At 41.8% G+C, this 10,868-nt stretch overlaps 1 protein-coding gene across 1 annotated transcript; it reads right to left on the reverse strand.

The window, feature by feature from the left end:
* Positions 1–3,869: 3,869 nt before the first annotated feature.
* LOC111980098 (suppressor of SWI4 1 homolog) lies at positions 3,870–10,390 on the reverse strand. Its single transcript, XM_070449784.1, has 13 exons — positions 10,231–10,390; positions 9,771–9,941; positions 9,535–9,636; positions 9,006–9,056; positions 8,650–8,820; positions 8,376–8,452; positions 8,046–8,153; positions 7,681–7,804; positions 7,299–7,377; positions 6,978–7,107; positions 6,735–6,895; positions 6,146–6,612; positions 3,870–4,918 (listed from the first exon to the last, which is right to left on the reverse strand). The coding sequence occupies exons 1-13, from the start codon at positions 10,243–10,245 to the stop codon at positions 3,896–3,898; spliced, it is 2,679 nt and encodes an 892-aa protein (XP_070305885.1). The 5' UTR covers positions 10,246–10,390; the 3' UTR covers positions 3,870–3,895.
* Between the last annotated feature and the right edge of the window lie 478 nt (positions 10,391–10,868).

The raw sequence follows: 10,868 nt of genomic DNA on the forward strand, positions 1-10,868 counted from the left end.
AATGCATGAAGGTCAGTCAATCCGGAAAATGTCAAGAACTTTTAAACTGTCTTCAAGTGCAGTCGCAAAAACCATCAAGCGCTATGATGAAACTGGCTCTCATGAGGACCGCCACAGGAAAGGAAGACCCAGAGTTACTTCTGCTGCAGAGGATYAGTTCATTAGAGATTCCAGCCTCAGAAATTGCAGCCCAAATAAATGCTTCACAAAGTTCAAGTAACAGACGTATCTCAACATCAACTGTTCAGAGGAGACTGCATAAATCAGGTCTTTATGGTCGAATTACTGCCAAAAAAACACTACTATAGGACACCAATAAGAAGAAGAGACTTGCTTGGGCCAAGAAACATGAGCAATGAACAAGACCGGTGGAAATCTGTCCTTTGGTCTGATGAGTCCAAATTGGKGATTTTTGGTTCCAACCGCTGTGTCTTTGAGACGCAGAGTAGGTGAACGGATGATCTCTGCATGTGTGGTTCCCACCGTGAAGCATGGAGGAGGAGGTGTGATGGTGTGGGGTGCTTTGCTGGTGACACTGTCAGTGATTTATTTAGAATTCAAGGCACACTTAACCAGCATGGCTACCACAGCATTCTGCAGCGATACGCCATCCCATCTGGTTTGCGCTTAGTGGGACTATKATTTMTTTTCAACAGGACAATGACACCATTAAAAGCGATTTGTATTTGTAGAAAAAAGGTTTGTATCCGTAGAAAGCAATTTCTATAAATCGCTGGCAGCCTCTCGTTCAGCCATGTTGATGCCTGCCTTACAAGGCTGCAGAAATTATAGTACGTAACCACCATCGCTTTCTAGGGGTACTACAAATCGCTTTCTACATGTGAGAACTTTTTGTATTTTTCTTGTTGTCAAATCCCTGCCAAAAGTCAGGTGACCTTAGCGCTTCCAAAGATGGAGTTGCAGGTTTGCCATATCTGTCAACATTCTAATGCAATATATTGATTTACAAATACAAATCAAAAGGTGTTTGTTTGTGGAAAGTGATTTACATTTGTGGATTGGTACTTATTTGTACAGATCATGATACACGAATAAAAAATGCATGCTGTATGTTCACAATACATTTGGCATGATATTGATCCCGTACTGCTGAGTCAAGGAGACAGTGCAGCATCGTGACAACTTTTATCAGTTGTAGGTAGGCTATTTAACATGTTTTCCATAAAACATATTAATGCACTAGAACTGATATAATGGTGACAAAGCATCGGAAAATTACTTTATGTGCTCTAGAGCTCTTTAGATAAATTCGCCCAGAGGTGGATTAAAGTAAACTGCATTCAAATGTCGACTTTTCTTATGGATAACCGTATCAAGCGAAGGGTTTTACTCATGCTCAGRTCTAGAGTAGCCTAGAATGGCATAGAAATGAATAGCCTACTTGATGACCAACATATGCAAATGTTACCTATCATTCTTCACATTTAATGTCAGTTTCATAGAAGACTGTTACCCCATAAATTCCATTTCAAATTTCCATATTCCACATTTGCATATGTTGGCCCTCAAGTAGGCTATTCATTTCTATGCCATTCTAGGCTACTGTAGCCTACCATTTGACACAGTACAATAAATATGTCGAAATGACGATATCACTGGAGTCATTGCAAATCAATTTGTGCCACTTGTGTAGCCTTCCTGGAGCTGGCAAATAGATTTAATAAATATAACTGCGTTTTTTGTTGTAGCCTTGTGTTATTATGCAATTCTTAATGGCCATGTTTAGTTAATTAAATTGGAAGTTTACAATTGTGATCATGGTCACAGCTCTATCGCGTATGTATCATTCTCCACATTTAATGTCAGTTTCATTGTGGACTTTTCCCTGAAATGAGATGTTGGCCTGTCAGGGGCTATAGGCTACCCGCATCTAGCTCAGCAAACAATGGCAAAGTTGAATTGCAACTTTAAACTCAGGTTTAGTCAGTAGCCTATGCCTATTGAAATAACAAGTCAATCTTGCAAATAGGCCATTTATAATTGTTTGTAGTTTTAACATCTGGCACATAAAGAAGACACAATTGCCTGAAAATAGCCTAACATTAGTTTTTTGAAGTTGGCCCAAGTGTTTCATGCACATATTGAGATCATCTGTCCAACTTTCATCACTCAAACTCTCCTGTCGGATATATCTATAGTTATGCACATGCACAAATGGGATTTATTTAAGAAAATAAGGCCCGAGTGTGGTGTGGTATATGGCCAATATACCATGGCTTAGGGCTGTTCTATTGCACCACGCAACGCAGAGTGCTAGGACACAGCCCCCGTGGTAATTAGAGCAGTAAAAATAAATGTTTTGTCATACCCATGGCATACGGTCTGATATATACAGTTGAAGTCGGAAGTTTACATACACCTTAGCCAAATACATTTAAACTCAGTTTTTCACAATTCCTGACATTTAATCCTAGTAAAAATTCCCTGTTTTAGGTCAGTTAGGATCAACACTTTATTTTAAGAATGTGAAATGTCAGAATAATAGTAGAGTGAATGATTTGATTCAGCTTTTATTTATTTCATCACATTCCCAGTGGGTCAGAAGTTTACATACACTCAATTAGTATTTGGTAGCATTGCCTTTAAATAGTTTATCTTGGGTCAAAAGTTTCAGGTAGCCTTCCACAACCTTCCCACAATAAGTTGGGTGAATTTTGGCCCATTCCTCCTGACAGAGCTGGTGTAAGTTTGTCGGCCTCCTCGCTCGCACACACTTTTTCAGTTCTGCCCACAAATTTTCTATATGGTTGAGGTCATGGCTTTGTGATGGCTACTCCAATATCTTGACTTTGTTGTCCTTAAGCCATTTTGCAACAACTTTGGAAGTATGTTTGGGGTCATTGTCCATAGACTGCTGCGCCACTCGGAGCCAATCAGCATTCAGGGCTCAAACCACCCAGTTTACAATTATAAACTTTACTAACAAAATGTTTGTTTGAAATGTAAACTGATATGTGACACATAAATGTCAAAATAACATGAAAAACGATTATATATATATTTTATTTTACTAAACAGGTACTAAACCTGTCTGAATGACTGGTCGCCACTGCACCTTCGATACTTCGCCCTGATTCACTTCCATTTCTCCTCCTGTCTTCGATCCTGCGTACATCTCACTCTGCTTACACTTTCTACCATTCTTCTTTAACAAACCATCTCCCTTTRCCCCGCCATTTTTAACCGACTCAAGCTCACCCTGTTTCTTCCTCTCTCTTAGACCTCCTCTGCCTCACTTTTTCCCCTCCATTCCTCTTCCGTATTCTAAGTATACATCTCCTTATGATAATACTGCACTTCTCCTCACATACATCTTGTTCTTGCCCTGTCGAGGGATGACATTTATCCGGCTGTCATAATCTCCGTACAATCAGCACGAACCCCTCGGGATGTAACGCTCAACAGTGCATCCCACTTCTAAAGCAGCTGCATCGTCTTAATGTTCCTCTTTATCAATAGCTACAGCGGCTTTTTTACATTTCTAACTAGCGCGCTTTTCCATCCACCGTCTCCTAGGGCACAAAATGGCGGTTATAATAACTTTTTATCCTGTGCTTTTGGTGTTCATGTTTTTCTCCTGTTCTGTAAGCTCATCATGTGAAAACTGTAAGCAATGTAGCTACATTTGAAATAGCTATTTTTAATGTGTTCAATTTCCYGTATCCGATACTGTAATAATGAATATAGAAGAGGGCATAGTTTAGACTTCATTGAAAAGAAACATGACCATCAAAAACATCTTACATCAGAAACATTGGAAGGAAGTGCATATAGCTGCAGTTACTTACAGATAAGTCATCAACTGTGTGTAACACTTGCTTATCAGAAACACCATAAGTGCAAGCATCCAAAGAGCAGAGAGTATTACTTTTATTCATGTATTATTCATTGCCATATCTGCTGAGCTCCTTCCACAGCAGGCCACTCGGATGTTATCAAACACAGCCATGTAGAGCAGTGGATGGATGCACATGTTCAGTGTAGCCAGTCCCTTGGACACTTGGTAGGCCTTGTACACCCAGTCGCAGACAGAGCCAAGTTTGTGAACCTTCTGGTAGAAATAGTAGCTCTGGAGGAGGTGATAAGGCACAAAGGAAATGGCATACAGCACAACCACTGCAAACACCATCAGGGCCACCTTCCGTTTCTCCAGGGAGGTTATATTCACATTCCTCCACACCACCCTCAACACTGCGCAGTATGATGCAAATGTGACCAGGAAGGGAATAAAACACCCAACCACAGACAGAAAGACTTTGTAAAACAAGTGAGAGTATGCAACTGCATCACTGTTGGTGCAATAGGAGTAGGATACACAACAGGTTTTGTTGCTTRCCTCTGGACATGTGGAGGCAAACTTCAACACAGGAGAGGAGATGGCTGTCACAAAGATCCAGATGATGACACTGGCAGCCTTGGCTTTGGCGGGGTTCACATGGTTCCGGCTGAAGAAGGGGTACACAATGGCCACATAGCGGTTCACACTGATACACATGATGAAGTAGATGCTAACATACAGGTTGCAGGTGAAGAGGAAGCGTTCTATCTTACAGACCGCAATCCCAAACAGCCAGTTCTTGTCCTGCATGTAGTAGACTATGAGCAGCGGCAGGGTGAGGACATAGAGCAGGTCACTGATGGCCAGGTTACAGGACAGCACCACACCAGTGTGCCAGCTGTTCCTATCCCTGGTCGCCAGGAGCCTCAGGGCAAACAGGTTACCAACTAACGCCACGCAGAACTCAACACCGTACATTGAAGGCAATAACTGCACTTGGAACTTGTCACCATGACAAGAAGAGTTGTGATCCATCATGTTTGTTGTGTATTGACTTCTGTGGGAGATTAGAAAATAGGAGGGGAAAAGGCTGTGCAAACTGGCTCCCAAAAGTGGTATTTGTTAATCTGTATGGAAGAAAAAGGATAAAGATATTRATTATATTCTGAAGTGGAGAACCATTCTTTTATGCAGTTCATCCTCATCCCCCAAGGGGAACTTGGCATTGTGACAGCCAACACATCAGTTCATAACATCAATCAGTATCATTCTGTCGCAATAAATGTAATAAATTGATAGTATTAGTAGTGGTTGTCTTATCTCTTATCAGAGCTGTTGTCTTATCAGAAATATACATCTGTGGTCAAAAATAAATAAAAACACTGCAGTTCTCCATACTAATGTTGTGCAATGGTTAGCAAATAATAATTAAAAATACCATGGACCAAGGTGGTGTAAATCTTAAACCAACAGAATGTCTGTCCAAAACATCCCATGGAGCCATACACATGTTAACTATAATTTCTCTTTAAGAAAAGCCACAAGACCGTTTCTGATGTGACTTCTCCAGTCTATTCAACAGACACAAAAACCTGAAGTATGCACCAGTATTCAAAAACAGACGGTCAATTATAAACATCCCACATTTACAGAATGTTTGTCCTTACACTTTACAGATATTTAAATGTATAAATGGCAATGACCTCAGAATAAAGACAGATTAGTACTTACTCATTGACAGACAGATAAGGCTACATTTCCTGGGGTAGATGTTCAGAGACCAGTAGAACTTCCAACGATTGGTTAGTTGCATGTACAAAGATTTAAAGCTGTCACTTCCCTTTATGACTTTCTGCCACCCTCACAAATCAACCCCTTTGTAGGCATTTTCAAGAAGTGTGACCAACACTGCCTGCCCCTTGCTCTATTTGTAGCACAGCACAAAATAAAAATGTCACAACTCAAGTCTCATGTTCACCAGCCTCGGCTCCAGTTAACACTCACACTTTGAGGTGAAAGCATGTGGCAGAGACGACACGAGTCAGCCCCAAGAAAAAAAGGCTACACACAATTGAGCTGTACTTTGCATCCAGCAATTTATTTTCCAATGCTTATAACATTTATATAAACATGTTCACAAGGTACAAAATTACATCATTGCATTTTCATCCAGTCCTCCAGCTGACTTGTAGCAATAACGAAGTCCTATCATGAAGGAATACATTTCTGTTCATGGTGATCAGAAACCGCAGACCACAATAGTGAGTCAATACTGCCATCTGGTGTTCTACTAGGGTAGAGCGCTCAGAGTGCATCAGTCCAGGCTTTCGAAGGGTATGACGCTCAGCTCTTCCCCTTCCTCTGTTTGAAGCCTCCCTTCGCCCCTCCCGGACCCTTCTTGAAACCACCAGGACGAGGTTTGCCCTTAAACTTAGAACCCCCATCACCCCCAAATTTCTTTCCCCCAAATTTACTGCCCCCCTCAAACTTCCCTCCAAATCTTTTATCCCTATCACCAAATGTCTTCCCTCCAAACCGTTTGCCCCCATCCCCAAATTTCTTTCCTCCAAACCTCTTGCCCCCCGGTGACATCTTTCCAAAAGATTTGCCCCCATCCCCAAATTTCTTTCCCTCTTTCCTGTCTCTGTCACCCCCCATTCGGTCTCTGGGTTTCCCTCCTGGACCAGACCTATGAGGTGGCTTGGAACCATATTTGTTTTCCCTGTCATTGCCAGAGAACGGTTTCCTCTTCTTGAAGGGTCCTCCTGAGGGCCTTTCAGGTCTTTGCCTCCTCTTGGCTGCAGGGAACATATCTAGATGGGGGAGGGAGAAAAATAAATATAGAAGGTGCTTTTGTCTGTCAAAGTAGCACAAAAATATAGTACAACAAAACACAAACTARAGAYACTTGGTTCAGTARTGAAAGAGTACATACCTTCYTCTGGRTCCTCCCCTACAGCCTGTCTGTAGTACTCTGCCTCGTCGTCAGATTCAACAACCGGAGGCCTGTTATCCTGGTTCCCAGGATCCTCCACTTCAGGGTCATGCTCTTCCTCCTCCTGGCGCTTCCTCTTGATGCCTGCCATGCTTCTTTTCCTGACGTTACAGAAACAAACATCACTGTTCCACTCCAACGCAGGTGGAATGACTAGCAGTTACAATGTGCTATAACACTCACTTGTTCTCATCCCGTAACGCTTTCTTTTGGGCAACATCATGCTCTTGTTTTTTCTTCCGTTCCTGCTTTTCTTTCATCTGCGCCTCTTTTCGGACCAGGATCTCCTGAAGCTCTTCCTCAGTCTTGGCGACTTCAGAAAATACATTGAGAGCCTGTATCAGCACTTCACCATGACCAATCAACAGAAACACCCATTCTCAGTGGATGTGTCAGTAAGCGTTTACTTTTTTGTTGTTGAAATATCACAGGCAATCATAGTGATCTTTTCATCATGTACATCCCAGACATCTAAATCAACAGGAAGCTGACAGGTATACTTACTGACTGCATGGTAGAGTATGTTCCCCTCTCCCATTCCCTCCTCGAGCTTCACCAGCTGCATGGTGATGCGTGGGCCAATCTGKAGAGAAAACCAACCGATGCTGTAAAAACCTACCAGAACTGCTTACAATGTCTCATCAGTAGGATCAACTGCTGAAGGCATCAGGATGTGTCAGTAAGCGTTTACTTTTGTGAAATATCACAGGTAATCATAGATATCTTTTCATCATGTACACCCCATGGACAGAAAATGACAAGACAAGCTGATGCTATAAACCTAACATTTATAGTCACTGCCAACACAGGCGTAGACAATTCTATTGAAACACTGGTTACAATGTAATATCATTAAGATCAACCAATAAGTCACCATGGTAATCACCTCAGTCAGTCTCACAGCGCTRTGTTGAGACGCCATGTTACCACGCCCGGAGTAGATCTGTGGCAGTTCCGTTATGTTGTGATCTCCATCTTGCTCMGCTTCACTTTCTGAAAGATTAGCCCCTCTGAAAGAAAGTTAGCAGGGTAAGAGAACACATAACAGCTGGCCAAATCAGAATGACTTTGTAGGTAGATCACTTCACAGCCAACATAGACATGGTAGTATCACCCAAATAACATTATGAAACAGCACAAATTCATCAAAGCAATATTGAGAACCCAAACACATGCAGATAGACCAGATAGATCAAGTACAGCAGGAGATACTCTGCAGTCTGCTAGGACTATAACAGACAGGGCTCTTACTTCATRAGCAGCTCACTGATGTCRTCAAACTTGCTCATGTTGGGGAACTTTTCCTGCATCAGCTTCTTCACGCCTCTACTCATGCCCACAGGGACTACTTTCAGGCTGCTGCAGAGGGGGARAGGGAGAAGGACAAGGTTGAGTGTGGACTGAACCATTTAGTCAGCTGGAGGGGGGGGGCATTCTGCACGATGGGCGCATCAGTGCGTTTACTTCGAATCTACATCACTAAACAGTCAATTCACAATCTGTCATCCTCTGAGCCCAAGCAGTCTTCCTATACAGCCACCTTGAATTAAAACGAGTGCACAAAACAGCTTGTATACTTACTAATGGCGGAATTCAATTTCTTGAGASACTGGATCGTAGTTCACCAAAACACATCTCTTTATGGCGTTGAGGGCTACCTACAAGAAGCAAATCTGTTKAAATGCATACTAACCTAATTCTCATCAATATAATAATAGAGGATAAAAGGACTGTGGGATATCAGAAAGCGTTTACTTTTGTGTGATCGTCACAGATAATCAGAAGACTATACTATCATCATATTTCACAAATCCTCAATCCAGCAAAAATCCAGGTACTGGTGCCTTTGACATACCTTGTGCACATTGATGGAAGGGAACATGTTTTGGAACATGGTGGCCATAAGTTTGACATGCATGCCCTCCGAGCCAAAGTTATTGAGGACCAGCAGTGCATGATGCGCGAACTGCTGTTCGTGCATTCTGTGCCTCTTCAGTGACGAGACCACATCTTTAATAAGGGAGTACTGAAAATGAGAAAGAACATATTCAGGAAAAGCAATTGAAGCCCAAAACCCTYTATTTGCTTGTTGCTGGTATTGGGGCTCATCAGTGCGTTTACTTTGAACATATATCACCGAACAGTCACGTCAAAATCTGTCATCCTTTGAGCCCATTTCTCCCAGTAAGTCATTTGGGTTTGTGTACTCACTTTGGTCACCCGGAAATGGAGCATAGGGCCTTTGGGCAGCCGAGCAAGCCTCTGGAAGGAGAAAAAACATTCTCAAACACGCACTCATTTGCCATTAGGATCTGGTAAACAGCKCAACTGTAGATATTGATGCATCAGTGATAAAACATCTTAATCATGAATTCAGATATTCTCATAACTCATCATCTGCATCAGCAATTGGAATAACTAAGGAGGTGGCTGACACAGCATATAGCTCATTGATCAATAGTGATAAATCATAAAGATATTCCCTTTGAAAGGCCAAGGGTTTAGAGAGCAGCTGTAAAAATAGGGACTGTTAGCCCCTCGTGGAACAGTAACGCAACAGGAGTGTATTCATTATGCCGATTCTGTTGCAAAAATAAATAGTTTACTCCAAACATTTTTTTAAAAGTACCTTTCCCGACAAGAAAAACAAGAGTTTCTACTGGACAAATTCAAGTATGTCCCTCCCCGTTTCGGTTGTTTCAAAGATGAATACACCCCTGGTGTTCGCAGACTTATTTACCATGTTGACACTACTGGGCGTCTTGGTGAAGATCATGAAYTGTGTCACTCCCAGTGGTCCTGCTACAGCCACAAAGTCCTTCAGCACATTCTTCTTCCTCACCTGTCAATCACACGCAGGCAAGCCATCAAATGCAATCCATTATGAGCACAAGACGCACTTGTATGTATAGACTCACTCTGATTCAAGTCAGTTATAAATACTAGTTTAGAGTTTCATGACATGAACAAACGGACCTTAAGGGATTCTGCAGTGAAGGGCTCCATGACGCGCCGCATGTCCTCCACTAGCTGACCGACATTCTTGCCGACTTGGCCACGYTGAAACACGAAGGAGTGAGGGACCGCACAGAACACCTCTTCTGCCACATGGTTCGCACTCAAACGTGACTTCTTCTGGTTTTTGGTCTGAAATTGAATTAACACGTTAGTTTTGCTGGCCAAGATACTTCGCTACGTTACGAGCTAACGCCAGTACTGTAGCCGTTGTGGATGTAATCAGTTACAAATAGTTTAATCATTGTTCAGATATTCTCATAAAAACATCATTTTATCCACCTAYCTACACATCCACATGCCGATGAGACAATCTTCAATATAATTACCAGTAACGTTATATTCAGTTTACAATAATCTGAATCGTGTCAATAACTATACACTATAGCTAACGTTAGCCAACAACTACTTAAACGCTTACCTTGGACTTCCCCATACTGGCAGTTTAATTTTGACAAAATACTATTATATAACGTCGCTGATGAACCTAGCTATGTGAATGTCAAGATCGAGCAAAWTCCGCTGTGCCTCTTCGTGTCCTCCATTTCAATCAGATACTGCTTTTCAACCACGTGGATCTCACTGCGCCGGCGCGGTGTCACATCGAAAAACGTTCGTCTTATTCAAATGCCCAACCAAACTTTTGTTCTCACCTTCCAGCATGTGTATTTGGCAACCAACCTGGTGTTGCTAGAGGAATTTAAAGAACATTTGCAAGATTAAGTCTAAAAGGTKAAACTTAATTTTAAGGGGTCCTTATTACAGTGTAATTACATGTAACAGGTATCGTAGTTAATTGTAATAACTCAGTTACATTGTAATAACATGTAACTGGTGGTAATTGCAGTCTGTCATTACAGAGGTGTAACAACAAATGCTTGTTACCATGTTTGTTACAAAGGGGCAAGTTTAAACTAAATTCACCAATTTAGTGTTTAAATTCACCAATTTAGTGTTTAGTTTCTTCTCAGCTGCATCTGATTCYGTAATAACTGTCACAAGGTTGTAATCTCTTGTGGACAGATGCACTGGGTGTCRGAGATTAAAGGTTGGAGGCTC

The sequence above is a fragment of the Salvelinus sp. IW2-2015 genome, linkage group LG20 (assembly GCF_002910315.2).
Source record: "Salvelinus sp. IW2-2015 linkage group LG20, ASM291031v2, whole genome shotgun sequence".
NCBI lineage: Eukaryota > Metazoa > Chordata > Actinopteri > Salmoniformes > Salmonidae > Salvelinus > Salvelinus sp. IW2-2015.